Source organism: Cantharellus anzutake (genome assembly GCF_015039405.1).
Source record: "Cantharellus anzutake strain C23 chromosome Unknown EI90scaffold_40, whole genome shotgun sequence".
In the NCBI taxonomy this organism is placed as follows: Eukaryota; Fungi; Basidiomycota; class Agaricomycetes; order Cantharellales; family Hydnaceae; genus Cantharellus; species Cantharellus anzutake.
The window spans coordinates 562,179-584,208 of record NW_024066990.1 but is presented as its reverse complement, the minus strand read 5'-3'; the positions used below and the strand labels follow the sequence as shown (position 1 = coordinate 584,208).

The following is a 22,030-nucleotide window of genomic DNA, read 5'->3' as shown; positions in this document are numbered from 1 at the left end:
GCTAACCTTGAACAGCACTTCTGGATGCACCACATATTTCCGCCTGCACAACCACGCATGCGCACTCCAACAGACCTCTGCATCACCTCCGACCCTGACTCAGACAGAAACCCATCTGTCTTCAGTCTGTCTTCTGACAGTGCTTCCAACTCTGACAGTATTCCCGACTCTGACAGTATTTCAGACTCTGACAGTGATGAGGTTATAGTATGGATGGTAGTGTCAGGATCCGGACCCCAGCTGGGAGTGGCTGGAGGGCAAGGCCGGGTGTGGAAGCTGGGGTACTCTCCCCAGGTGCTTACTCCTTGAAGTTGCTGAGGGGACTGGCCTCAGCCTTCACAGGGAATGAGCTGAGAAGAAGGGTAAGCTTCTCAGCCCCCTGTGAGGCCGACACAAAAGGACCCTAGGAACTATACAGTTCCCGCTTGCTGCCGACTCCCCATAATGGGTGTGACCCGTGGGAAAGTTCTGGGCGAGCTGCTCGCCCAGAATGTTCCCACGGTTGTGGCTGTACATTTCTGGGCGAGTCGCTCGCCCAGAACGTTCCCATGGGTTCACACGCGCGCGTCATTATGTGGAACAGTGGGGGGAAGGATAAGGGGAATGGGGAAATGTGGAGAGAGGGTGGTTAGGGAAAGGGTGAGGGTGTCTGAGGGTGAGTGGGGTCAAGGGCTGTGCCCTGACAGGTAGAGGATGTCAAGGCGATTCCTATGCACATTTTGTGAGGAGAATCAGTGAGGTATTCACAGAGATATGCAGATTCCAGTTGTGTATCATGATGCATGTCACATGTTCATTGCACATCCGTGGGAAATGGGGTGCACAGATGGTCCCTGGCATCCCTCAGGCTTCAGAAAAATGGGAATAAATATTCATTGTTCATGGTATCACTGGTCGGGAGGATGTGCCAATTTTGGGACTATGGCGACATGTGGTTGGAAAGTTAGGAAAAATGTGCCAGATATTCCCCACCTCAATGCTATCTCACTCGATTTTGGATGCAGTTTGTTGCATTGGATAGCTGTAGTTTAGGTGAGTTGGTTGACATGAAGGGAGCACAGTTGTGCTGAGTGGTTTGGGTTGGAGATGCAATTTCTGCAGCCACTTCCCATTGTTTTATATTTGGTTACTTGTGATTTTTGTGTCTCTCATTTATTTTCTCTTGCAACATGACCAGATGAGTCATGGAAAATCCTGGAAATTTGCAGACACATTTGCAGGGTTGTTTGTATATAATATTGGCTAGTTACATTTGTAACAGAGATTTCCCCTCCACTGTGTTTAGATCTGGTCACCAAGTGAAGTGTGCTGGAGGCATGGTCGAGTGCAGTAGTCTTGAGGGAGGCAAGGTAGCCTCACAATGTCCTCAGGGAGATCCACACCAAGTTATAGGACACTGAGTCCAGTTGAGTCTTTAGTTGAGTCTTGATTCTGTCCAGGAAGCTGCTTGCTGGCCCCCTTTTTATTTCTCATCCTGCTTGGTGGGAGTAGGTGTGGTGTGAAGTAGTAGAGGTGGTGGTGGTAGTAGGTTGGTGTGCTGCTGTGCCACTGAAGGAGAGAACAAAGGAAGGTCAGTTGGGAGGTTCTAACAAGACCACCTGTCATATCCATACAATCCTGACCTCCGCTCTGGGCTCCCGGAACTCCAAAACTGACTCTGGAGCCCTACTTCCCTTCCATCACCTTCTCCTTGCCGACTCCCAAGAGGTTATCCCACCTCTGGCTCCGACACCACCTTCGGTCCGACTCTGGAACATTCCAGGTCCAACCTCAACCTTGACACCTCCCAGACAAGCACACAACACCTATGCTCCCGACTCTGGACCTCTGCTCCAGAATCCCATTTGCATCTCTGTCTCTGGAACCTCCGGTCTTAGCTCTGACCTCGGACTTTGACCCCACCTCCACTTATACCCATTGTATTGGTTAGCTCATTCCATTTAATTACGTTTGCCAATATTCCGGAGTTTAACTTCCGAGTTCAGACTTTCCGGACTTACCTCGGACCTTGCAACTATTGCATTGTCCTATTCAATTCCGCTATTCTCCCTCATTCCTATTTGGGCTGCTGCTTCCTTTCTATTCAGTCAGCTGGCCATTCCCCACTCCCATCCTCCTTCCTTCCTCCTTAGGCCTTGGCCCTTCACTCCTCCTTTGGGAAACACCAGTGAGTCAAACCCTTGACCCTCGGTGTTGTTCCTCATTCCAGCTCCCTTTGTTTCCTTTTGGAGTACCCTTGCTCCTTTTGATTCCAGACCCCTCCTTATATACAATGTACATAGTAACTTGTAACCTCAGTCCAAGATCGACCTGAGATGCCCCTAAGAGACTTCCCCTCTGCTAGATCCGAAATTAGGGACCCCCAGGACAACCAGCAATGGCACAGCACTCTGCCTGAGTCGCTGAGGCCAAGGTCCTTCCATGCTAAGCCTCCAATTCCACTCCAGAGTCGTCCAAATCTGCCCATTCTAACACCACCACCAAGCTGTTCCCTGGTTCTTTAGTTTGGATGGGGAAGTGTACTAGTAGATTTGTTGTAAATATAGTACCAATCCAAGTGTTTTGGCTAATTCTATTTTATGGATTAGTCTAAAATCTCTGAGAAATGACTTACAGATAAACAAAGCCCTGTGGAGCTGTTCCCTTAGTGTAATTTCTCAATTTATCTAGATATAATTCTGTTTAGGATTGTTAAATTTGGAATTTTAACCTGAAGTACATCTTCTACTTGGTGAATTTTCAAAGATTCTGCTCCATCAATGAGTTTAGATTGTGTCTGAGGTGTCCCTTGGCCTTGTCTTATTCTTGTCTTAATTTTATTGCTTGTTTTGACAGTAGCAAAATAACTGTTTTTGTTTACACTTTGAAATCTGGAGTGTTAACCAGTTCTCCTGTTGAAATATTTACTTAATATTTCTCTCCCTAATTGCTGCCTTTTACAACAGTGGAAATCTTAACTGTATTTCACTTTTTTGCACTGGACTGATAACCAGAAATGTTTGAGAGAAATAATACTCTATTTTCTTACTTCTCTGAGGGGGCATAAAGTCGCAGAAAGGGTCTCCCTTTTATACTCCTTGGGTTGCCTTCCTTTTTCACACTCTACCTCATATTTACAGGATTTATTTACAGTGTATTTTTGTTACAGATATAGAGTCTCTGTCATATCCATACATACCTGACCCTGAACCGACTCCTGGACCCCCATCTTCACCATCTCCGGAGTCCTACCCTACCGCTGTCCATTCTGATATTCACCTTCGGACCTGACACCACACCCAACACCACACCTCCTCTCACCCCTCATGCTACCTCCACCATTCCGTCACTCTCTTACCCTTCTCCCATCCACTCCGATACTCACCTCCAGACCTGACACCTTTCCTCTCCTCCACTCCTCACCCCGCTCCTCTCTTCTCTCTCTTCCCTCTGACCCTCTTCCACTGACCCTCCACCTAGTTACGACCTTCTGCCTAGTTACGACCTTCCACCGCTGTCCCATACCCTGTACTCAGACATTGCTGTCAGGGCCTGGCCTCTGTCCGGGGGCAGCCCTACCTCAGAACTGGACACTTGCAGTGTCCCAGGCAGCCAAGTGCTGGATCCTACCCCAAGCTCCTCAAACTCACTAAGCAGGGATTGAGTTGAGAAGAAGGGTAAGTTTCCCTATTCCCTGCTTGGCTACTATAAAAGGGAAATGTACTATACAGTTTGTAACGTGACTAAGGGTAGGAGCTGAGCATGTTCCTGCGATGTGGAAAAGGTGTCACGTGGGTTAAGGCGAGTTGCTTGCCTTGACCCACATGATTTTTCCCGCGGGTTCGCACGCAGGCTGTAGTTGCGAAAGGTGTGTGAAGATGGGAGGATGAGGGAAGTGGGGGGAGGTCAGGGAAGGTGGTTCTGGGGTTGTATGGTCAGGCGTGGTTGCCCTGACAATTGCTTGTACCTTCGCTCCGAGATTCCATCATAGTTCTGACCTCAGACTTTGACTCCACCTTGGCTTAAGTCCATTGCATTGGTGACCTCATACTACGTAAACACCATTGCCAATATTCCTCGGACTTCCAACCCTGCCTCCATAAGCTCCATAAGCTCCATGACCTCCGAGCTCCACAGATCATATTCGGCACTTTCACCACCTGTAATGTATCTTTCACATTTTCCCCTCATCCTTATTTGGACTGCTGCTTCTTCCCATTCTAGCCAGTCAGTCATCATCCCCACTTCACCTCATCCTCCTGCCCCTCCCTCCCTATCTCCTTTCGGATGTACCACAGGTCCTGACCTATGACCTTCAGTACTGCTCCGCTTCTGTCATCCCTTTGTTCCCATTTGGACGCCTTCATTCTGATTCAGACCCCCTTTGTTCCCCTTGTGCTTTCAACCTCTCCATTATACTGGCGCTTGTACATACTCGTTTTAGGCCCTTAGTCTAAAATCGACCTGAAATGCCCCCTAGAGGCTTCCTGCTCGCTGCCTATGAAATTAAGGACCAAATGGACAAACAGCAATGACACAGCACTCCACTCGAGTCACTGAGGCCAAGGTCCCTCCTTGCTAAGTCTCTGGTTCCCCTCCGGAAGCGTCTGCCCTCACCCAGTTCTAACAGTCTCCAACGACCATATCCATTGCATGGTCATAGACCTCCCCTTCTCATTGCTCTTTCTCTCTCTTTCACTCTCTATCCCGATACCCTACTATGTTCTACTCCATTCCCCCCCCCTTGTGCAAAGCTTTCCCCATTTGGGTTTTGGTGCTGGCCAAGGTTGTTCGTATTTTGCGGGATTTCCCACGACCTTTCCATTTGGAGTTAGTCATGCATCATGTATGGAAACTGCCAAAGGTGGTTCCTGCTAACTACGAACAACACTCTACATCTGTCTTGTGTGCTGTCCCTTGTAACAACCCCCTTCTGTGACTCAACTGAACCTGTGTGCTTGTACAACTCCCAACATGTCCTATATGTCTGGTTATATCGAGTCCTCTGATGGTTCTCACCATGAGAACTCGAAGTTGCGAGTCGAAGACTCTCAACTTGTGTATCATCCTATGGAACCTGTATCCTACAGGACATCATCACTCAGCTCTCCCTCCAGCACTGTGAGGTCTCAGGGTGGCTCAGCACACAGAGCTGTAAGTGATACAAGGGTGTGTATTTTATGGTAGTGTGTAAGCAGTTACCTGGAGGTTCCCACTTACCCACGTGACTATATGTATCTTAATTACATGTGGCTCAGGGTTTGGGGCTATTGCCCTGACATTCTCCCCCTTGTGTTGCATTTGCGATGCATACAAGGTTAATGGTGAAGAAGATAAAGTTTAAGAATTGATTTACATTGAGTTTGAAATTATCAATGAGCATTTTATTGTCGCCACTTTAAAGTGGGCAATTTGTACATGTCAGTGAAGGAGAGAGAAAAAGGTTTAGGGAATAAGTGAGTGTGGGCCATCACTTTGAAGTGAACAGCGATACAAGGGTATCGCAGATAGGAAAGTAATGGAGTTTGTTGAAAATGAATTTCGACCCAAAGGTTGTATGGCTTTGGTGTTCCTCACTTGTTCTGTGAGGGTTCGTGTGTAAATGGTGTTTACACACGAGCGGTGGTGGATGTGGGTTTTTTGACAAAGTAGAGATTTCTGCAATTGTTACTTGTTGTCAGGGCCCGGCCTCGGACTCGGAGGCTCCCTGACCTCAACCCCCATCTGGCCTGTCCTCACACTATGCGGGGCATGAGATGTATAGTAAAAGAAAGGAATATATACACTTGCCTATGCGGGGCATGAGATGAGAAGAAGGGTAAAGGTCTCATCTCCCCGCATGGTTGCTATATAAAGGAATGGGTCACATGCCCACAACTATACAGCTCCTAGAGTTGTGTAGTGTGACCCGGAGGGAACATCCAGGTGGCAGTGCCCAGTAGGTGTGGGAACATTCTGGGCGAGTTGCTCGCCCAGAACTGTGGCTGTGACCCGTGGGAACATTCTGGGCGAGCTGCTCACTCAGAAAGTTCCCACGCTATCCCGTGCACGCGCGTGTACACAACACACAAAGGCAACAACAAGGCAACAGTCAAAGAATAAAAGGGGGTAAAGTAGGTGGGGAGTCCGGGGCACCCTAAGGCAGGGTGCTGAACCCTGACACTTGTATACAATATTGTGTGCAGGGCCTTGAGTTGGGGGAAGGTGTTTTCACAGGCACCTCAATGGCATATTACCATGTCACTTTCCCTTTCCTCAAGGGTGGAGTTATTGCCCCAGAGGAGGGTTTTCCTCTGGGTTGTTCATCTGGACATCCAATTGCTGTGTCAGATGTGATGACGTAGCCTGGGCTACATTGTCGAGCTGTGGGCTTGACGAAGTGGGCACTCCCTGGGTGGGAGTGGGTTGTTGTGTTTCTGAGCTACTTGGCTCAGGTGTGGAGTACGGTAGGTCTACTGTTCTTCCTGTGGGGAAGGGTGGTCATTGGCCTGGTTGTCCAGCGTGGAGACTTGCATCTCTTTCCCAGTATTTGGAAGCTTTCGCTTCCTGCTCCGCAGTTCTTGTGGCACATTCCTCAGGAGTCCTGAGTGGTTTGAACTGGGACTTTATATAGGCAGCTTTGCCTAGCTTTCCCAGGAGATTTTTCCCTTGTTCTCCAGGGAATTGTACTCCTCTGCAAGTCTTGCAATACTCAGGAGTCCCAAGAAGTATTTCTCGGTTTCCTTCGCTTTTTTGCAAAGGACTCTATGTACCTTGCCACTTTTGAAGGTGGCTTCGGCCTGTTCGCCCCAGTGTACGAATTCTTTCCCACTCATGCTTGTCCACCAAGTGTATGCAGCATCGTGTGCTGCTTCTGACCCTGCTATTCTCCTCATGGGGAAGTTGGGGTTGATTGTTACATCGACTGGAGCTTCGACTTTGCTGAACTCGTTGAGTTCGGCAGTCTTGTATAACATGTGGACACTTCCCTGCAGGGTAGCTTGCCCATAGGGTGCTGAGGTACTCAGCAGCCTGCTGCCTCTGGCAGTGGTCCCCGTTTTAGGGTCTGCCGTTGAAAGAGGGCTCGCAGCTCTCTATGCCGACTAAGCTCGTAGGGCCAAACTCCCCAAAATCCTACTTTCTTGACTAAACTTCTATGCTCGATCCTTAACTCCACAGTGGGTTCTCCAGGATTTCCGCAAGGTCCGGGCTCAGCGTCCACTACTCACTCGTTGTGAGCTAGACAGCTGCCCTTATTTCTACTGTTGGAATTCCACTCACTCACACCCACTCTAGCGCATCCTAGCACCTTAGAGAAAATTGGGGGAGGGGAGAACTTCTTTTCCAAAATCCGGTATGTACAGGATATAAGGAACAATTATTTTTAGAATAATTGATGGGAAATATTGGTACCATATGGCACCTGCATACCTTATTAGGCGAAATAATAAAAAAAGGGTAACAGTAACAATAAAAGAATATCAATCAATATCTGAAATGATGGCAAAATATGAAAATAAAAGAAAATAAGCGATTTCTCAACGGATTTACGGAATTAAGAGCCGAAATTGGAAATGTGGCTGAATGGAACTATTACACAGCCAATGGGCATTTTTACCAATTTATTAGACGCCGTGGGAACGAGTGAGGCTGGAATTCTGGGTTGCCGCTTGAGATTCCCACGCCCGCACATGCCCGTGACCTGCTGTGCCTAACTTCTCCAACACGGAACTCCATCAATTCTCCACCGATTGGGACGTTCTTGGTATCGTCAGAATCGTACGAATTAGGACTATTTTTAGATACCAAATTTGTACCAAGTCGTCGCGTGAATGAAAGTCGTTTCCTAATCGTAGAATCGGGTATCCGAGCCGAGTCTGTGCATGGGCGATTATCCTGCCTACACCGTCAGTTGCCTACCGCTCTCCCTCTTCCCCTCAACATGGGTTTGCCCTTCTGAGGGTGGGCCCTTATGCAACCCAGACAGGGTCACCTGCCCACGGGGTGGCAGGATAGTCAGTGCCCTGGCACCATATCCCCTCCCCCTGACCTGGGAGGCCCCTGTCATGATGGGTTTGGCAGTGAGGTCTGCCAGTGCACGTGCCTCTCTGAGCTCGTGTTTTAGTAATTCGATCTCCCTCTCTCTCTGTGACTTTCAGAGAGTCGAAGATGCCCTCAAGTTATCAGACTGTGCCCATTTGGACAGTCTGGATGAGGAGCTGCTGTCGCTCCCTTGTCTCCCTCCTACGAGGGACTTCATTTCTTTCAGCTCCTGGCGGAGCTGACCTGTCTGAGCAGCTACCGCTGATGTGATAACTGATTCCCAGCCTGCATTTGGCTGGGGTGTTGTTGTACCTGGGCCAAATTGGCCGATCCAGGGGTTGATCTGGCCAGGGACGTTCCCTGGGGAGTATACCTGGGGCTGCAGCAGCAAATGCTGCCCCTGGAATGGCGCTTGTTGTGCCATCGGTGCAGTTTGCACTGCATATGGTTGGAAGCCCCTTTGAGGAGGCTGGGGGTATGCGGTGCCTGTTGGCAATGCAGATGGTTGTTGGTTTGCAGCACTCATTTGTGCCGCATGCATCATGTAGTCCATGGCGCTTATCTGTGCCTGGTGTTGTTGTTGTTCCAGGGAGCCTTGCTCCCTGGGTTGTTGTATCTCGATGTCCAGTGGCTTGTTTGGATCGAATCGAGGGTTACCTCCCAGAGAATGACATTTCGTTGTTATGTTCTCGTGGTGGTGGGAGGGGTTTTAGTTCTTGCATGCATGGGATTCGCCGCAATTGTGTGTGCTTTTACACGTGAGCCTGTGGTTCATGTGGTCTAGGTGAGTTACTTGCCTGGCCCATGTGATCTCTAGCACATGGTGTGGCTGTCCAGGCGAGTTGCTCACCCAGAACTTTCCCACGCTCTTGGCTGTGGGCAATCGTCCCTTGGCACTTCCTCTGCCTCTGTTTTTGGGGGTGTAGTGATGCCGAGAGTTCCCTGTCTGGGAGGTTTTCTGGTTCCCTCACATTTTGTAGTGTGAGGTACTTGTCCAGGTGGACAAGGTCATTGCAATTTCCTAGGGGTTTCCATGTGGTGTCCCCTAGCTCCCATTTAACCTTAAACCAGAGTTCGTTGTGAACCCACATGTGGTTTAAGATTTCGCAAACTACTGCTTCACGATCAGGGTCTTCCCTGAAATTGTAGAATATTGGGTGGATTCCACATTGTTCAAGTTGTGGTGGCAACTTAAGGATGTAGTTTGACATCTCTGGAAATGTTTCCGGAATTTTGTAAGGCCCTATGTATAAGGGCTTTAGTTTACCTGCCCTCCCTTTGGGTAGGTTCAGCTTATCCATGGATAAGTATGCAAGCTTGCCTTTTCTCAAAGGCAGGTCTGGGCATCTTTTCTTATTCGCCTGGATTGTTTGAGCATTGCGATTGTGTATTATCACATCATGTGCTGCCATGAGGTTTTCCTTCACCTTTTGAGCAAAGTCGTTTACTCCCAGGTAGTCCGAGGGTGGTGCTGTTAGGCACATCTTTGGCATGTGGCCATAGATTAATTCGAACAGGGCAAATCCTGTCAATGTGTTCAAGCTCGCATTGATTGCGAATTCCGCCATCGACAGCTTCGCTGCCCAGTCGCATTGATCTGGTCTGACCATTGCACGTAGTATCTGTACTACTTTTTGTATCATTCTTTCCACTTGGCCGTCGCCTTGCAGGTGGAATGCAGTTGTGAATTTCAACTGCACACCGAGTATTCGGTGTAGTTCGCGCCAAAATTTTGACATGAATTTCGAGTCTCAATCTGATATGATCAAGTGTGGTAGACCGTGAAGTCTTACAACTTTGCGATGGAATACAAATGCTAGTTCTAATGCATTCATTGTTGTTTTTATTGGAATTAGGTGGACGTTGGATGTCAACCTGCAGATGATTACCCAGAGGTAATCATATCCCAAGCTTGTTAGGAATGGACCTGTGAAGTCCATGGCTATTGACGACCACGGTGTCTCCAGGGTTGGGAGTGGGTGAAGCAGTCTGGGATTTCTCCTGGTGCTTTTCTTTGTTGTTAGTTCTGCAAGACCTGCAGAACTTGTGGGTGTCCTTCCTCATTGACTTCCACCAGAAGTATCGATGGAGAGTTTCCACTGTTTTCTTGGATCCTAAGTGTCCAAGTGTTTTGTGGACTGCATTGTGTTCAAGTTGTACATACCGTGGGGCGTAGAAAATGTCGTCCTATGGATGTCGTCTGGATCCATGCATATTTGTTTGTATGTGTCTGACATATCGATCTTGGATCAGTATGTTGCTCTGGCGACTGATTCTTGGATCAGTTGCATGTCTGGCATTGGTGTGATGTTGAGGATCGTGTTTGAGTTACGATTCCTCACATCTATTACCGTGCGCAAAGATCCATCTGCTTTGCTGATACACAGTAGCGGGCATGCTTGCTCGCTGTTCGCAGGATACCACCATCCTGCTTTTACATAGCGATCTATTTTGTTCGCTAGTGCTTCCTGCAGTGCTGCAGGACATCTCGGGGTGTTTTCCCGAAATTTCTTGTTCGGATCCTTTAATGGGATTTGATGGTTCACCTCCCTCAAGGGAGGCATTTCTAATGGCGCTGGTGCCATTACAGTTTCGAATTTCTCTCTCCACCACTCCCTGAGTATTTCGAACTCGGGGTTGTTCATGGAGAGACCTTCCAGATGTGGTACATCTGGAAGTTCTAGTCCTTCCGGACTAGGATTGGGCCAACCTTCAGGGTACTTTCTTTCGATTACCCTGAGGTGTGTTTCAATCTCACCTCCCTGTCAGGGGGCTTCTTTTTTGGTTGTTCTCGGGCTCTTGCTCAAGTTTTCCATCTGTGTGATCTCGTCACTCAGTCTTCGCTGACTCCAAGGGTATCTATGTGCCCTTGTTCACTGTTCTCACTTTGTGGGACCGGAAGTCTAAGCTTACCTGGTTTTTGTTTAACCAGGGGGTGCCAAATATGGTGTCGTATCTATCGATGTTAATTACATCAAAGTAGTGTTTTTCTATGTGGCCGTTGATTTCAATGTCCACATTTGTTCCAAACAGGATCTGTGATCTGGTTCCTTTCATCCCCATTTGAAGGACGACTGGGTTCTCCAATTGGAGAATTGGGATATGGACTGTGCAGACAAAGTCCAGTGATATAGCATCTGTTTCAGCTCCACTGTCAAATAGCACGTAGGCTTTTACGCCTGCTATTTTTATATGAGCCATCAGCGTTCTCTTTGTTGAGAGTGGTCTGTTTGCAGGGTATCTTCCCGTGTCTTTTGAGATGCGGAATTTTGCATCAAACAAGGGGGTCTGGGTTTTGATGGACTTTTGGTCCTTCTTCCCTTTTTCCTTGTTTTCCTTGGTGTTAGAACTGGGTGAGGGCGGACGATTCCAGAGGGGAACCAGAGACTTAGCAAGGAGGGACCTTGGCCTCAGCAACTCAAGCGGAGCGCTGTGCCACTGCTGTTTGTCCATTTGGTCCTTAATTTCACAGTAGGCGAGCAGGAAGTCTCTAGGGGGCATTTCAGGTCGGTTTTAGACTAAGCCTAAAACAAGTATGTACAAGCACCGATATATATAATGGGGAGGGCAAAAGCACGATGAAACAAAGGGGATCTGAATCGGAACGAAGGCGTCCGAACAGGAACAAAGGGATGACAGAAGCGGAGCGGTACAGAAGGTCATAAGGCAGAACCTGTGGTACGTCCGAAAGGAGGTAAGGAGGGCGAGGCCCAGAAGGGCAGGAGGATGAGGGGAAGTGGGGATGATGACTAGCTGGCTAGAATGGGAAGAAGCAGCAGTCCAAATAGGGGTGAGGGGAAAATGCGAGAGATACATTACAAGCGGTGAAAGCACCAAAGATGATCAGGGAAGCTCAGAGGTTGCGGAGGTTACGGAGGTTACGGAGGTGGGGTTGAAAGTCTGAGGAATATTGGCAATGGTGTTTACGTAGTATGAGGTCACCAATGCAATGGACTAAGACCAAGGTGGAGTCAAAGTCTGAGGTAGGAACTATGATGGAGGCTCGGAGCAAAGGTATGAGTGGTGTCCAAGTATGAAGTACAGGACAGCGGTGGAAGGTCATAACTTGGTGGGAGGTTGGCAGAAGAGGACCAGAGGAAAGAGAGAGGAGAAAGGGAAGAGGGAAGGAGTGGCAGAAAGGAAGGTTGTCAGGTCCGAAGGTGAGTATCGGAGCAGACGGGAGAGGAGTAGGAGGATGACGGAAGGGTGGAGGTGTTGTGAGGAGGGAGCGGAGGAGTAGGAGGAGGAGTAGGAGGAGGGTGGCAGGAGGGGTGGTGTTCAGTCCGAGGTGGGTATCGGAGCGGACGGAGATAGGAGAGGGGAGGGACGGAGGAGTAGAGGTGGCATGGGAGGTGAGAGGAGGTGTGGTGCCAGGACCGAAGGTGAATATTGATATTGGAACGGACAGTGGTAGGGTAGGACTCCAGAGGTGGTGAAGGAGGAGGTCCGGGAGTCGGGTTGGGATCGGGTATGCATGGATATGACACTTGGGTACTTTGGTGTATTTCCCCAAGGCGTCTTTTCTTGGTGCTTCCACCAAGGGTTCGGCGACTTTCTTGTCTGCCATGTTTTCTAACTGGCACGCTACAGCCAGTTTGATTTTATAATTTATGTTGTCATAATTGATGACTGACATTGGGCCCATCCTTATGGTCCCGATGTTGACTTCCTCACCCTCTGAGTCAGGTGAGTATTGAGGTCCTTTGTATGGGTCCTCTACTTCAAAGCTTGATGCTCCGGAGTTACCAGAGTTGTTCTCTGGTTTTTCGTCTGATGAGTCTTCTGTCATATCCATACAATCTCGACCTCCGCTCCGGGCTCCCGGAACCCCGAAACCGATTCCGGAGTCCCACTTCCCTTCCGTCACCTTCTCCTTGCCAACTCCCAAGAGGTTATCCCACCTCCGGCTTCAACACCACCTTTGGTCCAACTCTGGGACATCCTGTTCCGACCTCAACCTCGACACCTTCCTGTCAGGGGACGACTCCCGGGTCCCCATGGCCCTCCCCTATGGTCCACAGCCTGTGGTGTAACCAGCCCTGTCCAGGGCACAACTCTACTGTGGGTAAGGAGATGAGAAGGAAGCTAACTTCTCATCTTCCCATAGTGGCCACAATATCAGCAAAACTTCCGGGGATACCCGGAAGTCACATGAAGGGGTAGAAACCGGGCCCGGAGCATGCGGCGCGCGGAGTGTGCACACATGTGGGAAGTGCAGCGGGTGGAAGCGGGTCCGGACGTGGGTCCGGGTCCGGGCTAGTCAGGGTGTGTGCCCTGACACTTCCAGACGAGCATGCAACACCTATGCTCCCAACTCCGGACCTCTGCTCTGGAATCCCGTTTGCATCTCCGTCTCCGTCACCTCCGGTCTTAGCTCCGACCTCGGACTTTGACCCCACCTCCGCTTATACCCATTGTATTGGTTAGCTCATTCCATTTAATTATGTTTGTCAATATTCCGGAGTTTAACTTCCGAGTTCGGACTTTCTGGACTTACCTCGGACCTTGCAACTATTGCATTGTCCTATTCAATTCTGCTATACTCCCTCATTCCTATTTGGGCTGCTGTCTCCTTTCTCTTCAGTCAGCTGGCCATTCCCCACTCCCATCCTCCTTCCTTCCTCCTTGGGCCTTGGCCCTTCATTCCTCCTTTGAGAAACACCATTGAGTCAAACCCTTGACCCTCGGTGTTGTCCCTCCTTTCAGCTCCCCTTGTCTCCTTTCGGAGTACCCTCGCTCCTTTTGATTCCAGACCCCTCCTTATATACAATGTACATAGTAACTTGTCACCTCAGTCCAAAATCGACCTGAATTCCCCCCAAGAAACTTTCCCTCTGCTAGATCCGAAATTAGGGACCCCCAGGACAACCAGCAATGGCACAGCACTCTGCCTGAGTCACTGAGGCCAAGGTCCTTCCATGATAAGTCTCCGATTCCATTCCGGAGTCATCCGAATCCGCTAGTTCTAACACCGTCGAAGTTTAGGCACAAGCTCAAGTTCGATCTACAAGTTCAAAGTTTGTGGCTCGATTTGACCCAGCCCCCCAGTATGCATGAGGTTGTCACAGCGGCAAGGGCCCTGCTACAAGATGCCCATGATCACGAAAGAGCCAGTTCCTATTCATCAATGTCCGATGTGCAGACCAGTGTAAATGTTGATTCACCAGTGCTTTCAATGCAGCCCACGGTTCAGAGCGATTTTGTGCCCGAGTTTGATGCAGAAACAAGTGCCGCCAGCTCGACGCTGTAGGCGGGATAATCGCCCACGCACAGAGCCGGCTCAGATACCCGCTTCCAACATTCAGAAACCACTTCCATTCACGCGACAACTCGATATGAATTTGGTACCCAAAAATAGTCCTAATTCGTACGGTTCTGACGATATCAAGAACGTCCCAATCGGAGGAGATTTGATGGAGTTCCAGTTAGGCACGGGCATGTGCGGGCGTGGGAATCTCAAGCGGCAACCCAGAATTCCAGCCTCACTCGTTCCCACGGCGTCTAATAAATTGGTAAAAATGCTTATTGGCTGTGTGAGAGTTATCTCCGGCTACATTTCCAATTTAGGCTCTTAATTCCGCAAATCCATTGAGAAATCGCTTATTTTCTTTTATTTTCATATTTTGCCATCATTTCAGATATTGATTGATATTCTTTTATTGTTACTGTTACCCTTTTTTATTATTTCGCCTAATAAGGTATCCAGGTGCCATATGGTACCAATATTTCTCATCAATTATTCTAAAAATAATTGTTCCTTATATCCTGTACATACCGGATTTTGGAATAGAAGTTCTCCCCTCCCCAAAATTCTCTAAGGTGCTAGGACACGCTAGAGAGGGTGTGAGTGTGTGGAATTCCAACAGTAGGAATAAGGGCAGTGATCTAGCTCACAACGAGTGAGTAGTGGACACTGAGCCCGGACCTTGCGGAATCCCGGAGAACCCACACGGAGTTAAGGATCGAGAACGTAGCGAGTTTAGAGAGAAAGTAGAGGTTTTGGAGAGTTTGGCCCCACGAGCTTAGTCGGCATCGAGAGCCGCGAGCCCTCTTGCAACGCTAGATCAGATGGACCAGCATGAGTCTGAAGCCTGCGAAGTGCGGAGCGCCTATGAAACCAAGTCAATTGCTGTGTCCGAAGATTATGTGCTCGAGCCAGAGTTTGATGATGCAAGCCTAGAGCTAAGGCCCAGGAGACTCGAACCTGTCTTAGAACCTGGTGTGCTTGAAGACCAAGTCTGCCAGACCTCAGAACCGGCTGTGATCCAAGGGGGGGTCATTCGGGAAATGCCAAACCCCATGTTAGTATGATAGTCTCTGGTCAGAGGGACTAAACCTATTTTGCACATGCCAAAATTTTCGATTCAAATGTATTTGCAAATGTATATTATCATTGAAAATAAATTGAAAACCTCCACTATGCCAATAGTTAGCCTTGTTTCCTTGCTTGTTTGCTGTTGCGGGATTCTTGATGGGCACCACATGTCCAGTTCGGGGGGATGTAGGACCCTAGACCCTGACATGACCTATGGAACTAATTTGTCTGTCAGAAAACAACAACAGTATTAAGGTATGGTAAAAGGCATATACCCAAACCGTCTCACAGCCTGTCCCATTACACCTAACAACATTAGTGCCATCGTTAATTTCGCTTGTACTTTCATGGTACAACACATATGAATGCCAGTAGGACGTTTGGGAGCGTGGTGCATTGGACAGCCACTGGAATAGGTGGTTGGCAAAGCTGAGGCTGGGGAGGGTGGATGGGGGCTAGGAGAGGTGGGAATATGTTTGGGGGTGCTGGTATCGAGGTCATCATCGATATCTTGTTCCAGTGGTCCAGTGGATGAGTCCGCATTGACTTCGGGTGGTGTTTCCAGGTCTGTGTCCCTGGATGTAGATTAATAATTAATATTACATCTGAAGTGATAAATAAGTAAAGAAGGATTGGGACATACCAAAGGCAGAGACGAGAACTATGTGCTTCAGAAATGTTGAGTTTCGCTGCTAAGTGTTTCTGTCGTCTAGTTTCCCCTTGATTCGCAGTAGGGGAGTGGTTTTTCGCATAATGAAAAGCAATGTTGTACTTCCATACCATGTTGGATCCTTTGGGGCACCGTGGACACTTTATGGGAACATTAGCACATGGGTTTGTAGGTGAAGGTTGGGAAGCAGTGGCGTAAGAAAACTTAATCAGCCTCTGACACATCGAATTAGTATAATCAAGTGTAAAAGACGCTTTATATTTCTTCAGGCCAATCCGACATGAAGGTGCTGGTGATAGACAGAGCCCGCATGGCTCATCCTCTCGGCTAATAGTTGGGTCATGTAATATGTGTGCTGCGATGTGTGCGAGTAATTTTGGGGCTGTTTCAAAGATCACGTGACAACATTCGCAAGAAATATTCGTTGTTACCACATCTCTGTCATCCCCCTCAAGTTCACATGCAAAACACACTCTGCCTGATGAGAGAATTGCCCAATGAGTTTCGTGTGACAGTTGTAACCTGCAGCCAACTAGCTCACCGTTAACCTGGTAAGGGAACTTATCCGACTGTTTGATCTCAACTATCTTATGTCAATCATCCAGCGAGAGTGCCCCAAACATCACTGCTGCTAACTCTCGCAGCTCATCACTTCGAAACCCATATTCTACAGCCTTCCTCAAGCCACCGTCTCTTCTGATTCCTGCTCTGATCACAGCACTCTCTTCTTCAACAGTAACAACATCAGGATTGATTTGCTGGATGAACTTGCTGGGAACCACGATGCTTGCATCTCGTCCATGCTGCCAGACCCAATCACCATCCTTCCCATTTGACAGAATTATGTTTTGCGACTTCAAGCAGAGGATTTGGAGACCGATGGTGACTGTTTCTTTGTTGAGTAAGTCTTTTGATACTCCACTTTGGGAACTCTTATCAACTTTGATGGAACTAACTTGGGCAACACCCAGAAATGGGATTCCCTCGCATCTCAGAAGCGTGGCTACTGGATCTTGGATCAAGATGCATTCGGTCTCCATGATAGAACCATCACCAATGTGATGATGTGGCGTGGCAGGGATTTGGGCAAAGCGGGAAATATTGGCGACACGTCTCAATTGGTCAGTCGAGTTTGATGTTCTTGTGAACCTTGTGAATTCATGCAGAACCTTTGCCTTGTGTACATGCTTCCCATTCCCCACATCAATTGTACTTTCGAGCCCATTTTTCCACATGTCCTCGTTGTCAACAAGTTCCTCAAGTTCCAGCGAGTCGGGTACAATGGGAATGGTGGAATCTGGGTTGGGTTGCTGGGGAGTTTCATTGTACGTTTCTTCATTTTCACCATCTTCACATACTTCCATCCCGAAGGGGTTTAGCAGATCAGCACCCGGGGTCGACTCAAGCTTGCCGAACTTTTCTGCAGGACTGAAAGCCGTGAGTTCTGGATCATTTTCTACCTCATGCCGGCCAGATCTCCATGCAGACATCAGTTGTATGCCAGAGACTTGCATGTCTCCCTTCCACAATGCCAGATTGAGGTGATCGATTTTTTGCTCTATCCCTGTTGTGGCGCTTAAACCCTGGAGCCTTAGCCGACGAGGGCCCCGGTCCCATTCTGGGTGTTGGGAGAGGATTGAGTGGCATTCGATGGCCCCTGAAGTTCAGCCCTAAAGTGTAAGTGCTAATGTTAACATCACTCCCATTTTGAGATCTGATAAGGACAAAAATCCATTCCAGCCTATCCATGCCCAACAGGATCAAGAAGAACTCGCCATTGGGATTGTCACACTTCATCTTTGCCACGCAAAAGAACACGTTCTTGACCATGATTTGGATATCACGGTAAAGGGGTGATGGGAGGTAAGCCAAGTGTGCATTATGATCGGTAAAGAATATGTATGCCAGGTGTGCCACTGCACTAAGAGACTTAAGTTGATCATGAAGGCTCATGTCAACATTTATGTAGGGTAGGATTAGATATTTGACAAGCTTTGAGTGTTGATTGAGGGTGACATGAGTTTTGTAGTATATGGGATTGTCCGTGGTGAGTGGTGGTGGTAACTTCCAGATAAGTAGCATTAGGTTAAACATTGTAGTGATGTCTTGTTTATCTGTGACATTCATCAGGTTGTTGATTTGGCTTGAGGGGTATTTGTTGCCTTCTAGGTGGGACTGCAGGACCGAGGGTGTAATCTGAACACCACCAACTGAAACACCGCTGGGCCTCAGGTGAGTGTGTCGAAGTCTTTTCATAACATGCTTGTAGTCTTTGTCAGATGTTAACTCGTCCTCTCCAACCAGTAGGTTTAGCAGCGGTAGCCCACCCAGGTAAGCATATAAGCGGGATGTTGGAGATAGTGGTGTGTGCTCCATTAAGGCTACAAGTGCCTTTCCTCGCCTTGATTCACCATCTGAGGCAAGGCAATATACACTCCCCTTGGTCTCCTTACTCATTTGGTTGCAGGCACTGCATGCTAGGCGGAGGAGATCAGCATGTTTGTCAGCTTTCTCATTTTTGCATGTTGCACTGATTAGAAATGGCCGTGCGATGTATTGGCGATGATTCCCAGTGAGAGCTCCAATTGCGGCAACTGTAGCCTATCGTCTATGATTTAGCTGGTGCTATGGTTCACAACCCTTTGTCCTAGACGTACCTCCATGCCGAAATGCACTTTTCTGTTTGCCAAGTCATCAAACAGTGTATGCACATCATCGATGTTATTGATTGCATGTGCATTACACCCTGAATGCTCTCGACAAAGGCCAATCACACTGTTGGTGTGCAGGCACCAGTCCAACACCTCTTCTACCTTAATCTCAACTATCATACAAACAAGGCTGACAACTTGATTATTGGAAGGGGCATCAATTTGAAATGCCGTTGCGATGTTTGATCTCATTTCATCAAGGGTTGGGAAGGCAGGAGAAGCATGGATTGAGGTTGTGCAGTGTCGTCGGGTTGTTGCTATCCCTGGCATGCTGAGTGCTGCATGTGCAAACTCTGCAACGTGTGTGCCCCCTAACCGGTAGAGCACAACACTCATAAGGTGTTCTTGTTCTGTGTGCCTCAGGCTGTAAGTTCCAAGTGCGGCTCTCCCAATAAGTTGAATGATTCCATTAATCCCATGCTTCTTTCGTAGCGTGGACCGCTGTAGGAGAAATAACGGTCACACTATGGAAACCCATTATGGAAATATGCCAGATAAATCACAAAACCCCATATGACAAGTAGATATGAGAAAATAGAATTTTAATGAATTTTGACGAGATGTTATGAATTATTATGACTACATACGATAAAATGGAAGAAAGAAAATTAGCAAAAATACTTCAAGCTTAGCATCAATGAGACGGAATTCTCAGGGGAATTTATAGCAAATATTAAACCAAGAATTAGGACAATCAACCAAGACTTGACTATAAAAACAACCAGAGAACCTCCACGGAAACTACTTTCCCATGTCTGCACATGTAGCCGAGGATGGTGTCATATCCATACAATCCCAACCTCCACTCCGGGCTCCCGGAACTCTGAACCTGACTTCCAGAGTCCTACTTCCCTTCCGTCACCTCCTCCTTGCCGACTCCCAAGAGGTTACCCCACCTCCGGCTCTGACACCACCTTTGGTCCGACTCCGGAACATTCCGGGTCCGACCTCAACCTCGACACCTTCCAGACGAGCACGCAACACCTATGCTCCCAACTCCGGACCTCCACTCCGGAATCCTGTTTGCATCTCTGTCTCCAGAACCTCCGGTCTTAGCTCCAACCTCGGACTTTGACCCCACCTCCACTTATACCCATTGTATTGGTTAGCTCATTCCATTTAATTACGTTTGCCAATATTCCGGAGTTTAACTTCCAAGTTCAGACTTTCTAGACTTATGTCGGACCTTGCAACTATTGCATTGCTCCATTCAATTCCGCTATACTCCCTCATTCCTATTTGGGCTGCTGCTTCCTTTCTATTCAATCAGCTGGCCATTCCCCACTCCCATCCTCCTTCCTTCCTCCTTGGGCCTTGGCCCTTCATTCCTCCTTTGAGAAACACCATTGAGTCAAACCCTTGACCCTTGGTGTTGTCCCTCCTTTCAGCTCCCTTTGTCTCCTTTCGGAGTACCCTCGCTCCTTTTGATTCCGGACCCCTCCTTATATACAATGTACATAGTAACTTGTAACCTCAGTCCGAAATCGACTTGAAATGCCCCCTAGAGACTTTCCCTCTGCTAGATCCGAAATTAGGGACCCCCAGGACAACCAGCAATGGCACAGCACTCTGCCTGAGTCGCTGAGGCTGAGGTCCTTCCACGCGCCGAAGAACATGACGGTAGGCTCAAATAATCCCCGGTTGGTCAAAAACGCCGCCTTCCACTCATCGCCATCCTTGATGCGGATGTTGTTGAATCCCCAGCGCAGGTCTAGCGCTGAGAAGTACTTAGCGTTTCGGAGGTGTGCGAGAACGTCCAAAATGAGTGGGAGGGGGTATGAGTTTTTGACCGTGATCTCATTGAGCTTTCGGTAGTCCTGGACTAGGTGCAAAGATCCATCCTTCTTCTTGACAAAGAAGACTGGGGCTCCCATCGGGGATTTGGATGGTCGTATGCACCCGTTCCGCAGGTTTTTGCACAGGAACTCGTCCAGCTCCTTCTGTTCTGGTCGTGACAGGGGGAAGGTCCTCCCTCTCGGGAGTTTGGCATCCGGCGCTGTAATGGGTCTATCACCACTAGACTCGAGACAGAAGAGAGGGGGAGGGTTGGGGTGGTCGCTTGCACAGGTTTGTTTGACTCGGAGTGGATTCCGCTACTCCTCACTGTCTAGCTAACTATACAGCTGGTCACGGTATCACGGAAGAGTCCGGTAATGACAAATAAGGAAAGAACAATGAGAAGGGGAAACATCAGGTGGAAATGGAGTCAGAAAAATCAGGAAAAATAAGAAATGTGTAGGAGGGAACATTGGCTAAGGGTAGTAGAATCGCGGGATTTGGCTTGTTTATGGTACACCAGAAAATCCCTGTTACAGCGCCAGGTCTATCGCGTGGTCCCAGGGCTTCCGGGGGGGCAGCTGGTCGAAGGCCTCTTTCGAGAATACATCCCAGAAGTCCTGGTACTGTTCTGGGACTAGTGCCTCAAATGGCACAGGTTCTACTTCTGGTTCGCGGGCTTCCTGGGCCATCCACTGAGATGGCATCGTGGTTGCTCTCAGTTCGTGTCCCCACCCTGGAGGGATGATGGCAGCGTAAATCCCGTCCCCAGGTTCCACTGTGGGGTCCAAGTCGGCATGTGGGCAGCGGGACATACTGACCTATTGCCGCGTCCAGTCTACCTCTGGGTTGTGGTGCAGCAGCCACAAGTGTCTGATGATGAGGGACTGTCGCCCGAAGTTTGCGACGGCGAAGCGGGCCCGCTCCGTGTGCCGTCCAAATGTCAGGAGTGCCTCTAGTTCCTCGGTTATGGCCCCATTCTCGTTTGGGGTGCCATCGACGTTGCGGATGGGGATGGGTTGGGGGAGCGGGATCGTCTCGAGCCGGTGTTTTCTGACAAACTCGGGGCTTACGAAGTTCCCAGTGGCTCCTGAGTCCAGGAGGGCCGACACAGAGACAGTGGCAAGGGAGGTCAGGGCAGTCAGCTTTACAGCTAGGTTGAGGGATCTGGGGGGTGCTTGGACAACACGTAGATGGCGGGAGGCGGGACCGCTACTTCAGGCGCCATGCTTGGTGTTTCTCTGTCCTTACTGATCGAGGACGTGCTTTTCCTCTTTTTCTTGGCGATAACTCGGTGGAATTTGGACGTCGGCGCTGGCTTAGGCGCGTCACGGTATCTACACAAGCTAGTACTATCGCCTACAGGTGGCCAGGGCGTGTCCCTCACCGGTCGCCTTCCTGAAAATCCTCTTGGGCTTCTACCTCTTGCCCTTCTCCTCCGTCCATCTCTGTCCCTGGTTCATCCATCAATTGCCTCCTCAGCCCCTCCATGAGTGCCCTGAGGTCCTCTGGGTGCATCCGCCTGGGCCGGCAGGTTTTTGGCTGTGGGCAGTCCTG

The 22,030-nt window shown here is 48.9% G+C and overlaps 2 protein-coding genes across 2 annotated transcripts; both read right to left on the bottom strand.

The window, feature by feature from the left end:
- Positions 1 to 16,042: 16,042 nt before the first annotated feature.
- On the bottom strand, positions 16,043 to 16,456 carry EI90DRAFT_2865364 (uncharacterized protein; the record flags this gene model as incomplete). Its single annotated transcript, XM_039053828.1, has 1 exon — positions 16,043 to 16,456. A coding segment is annotated over one exon (414 nt), but the record flags the coding sequence as incomplete, so codon positions are not given.
- Positions 16,457 to 16,579: 123 nt separating this feature from the next.
- Positions 16,580 to 19,033, bottom strand: EI90DRAFT_3018097 (uncharacterized protein; the record flags this gene model as incomplete). Its single annotated transcript, XM_039057184.1, has 3 exons — positions 16,580 to 17,643; positions 17,687 to 18,587; positions 18,644 to 19,033. 3 exons carry the CDS (start codon positions 19,031 to 19,033, stop codon positions 16,580 to 16,582), a joined length of 2,355 nt encoding a protein of 784 aa, XP_038913667.1.
- Between the last annotated feature and the right edge of the window lie 2,997 nt (positions 19,034 to 22,030).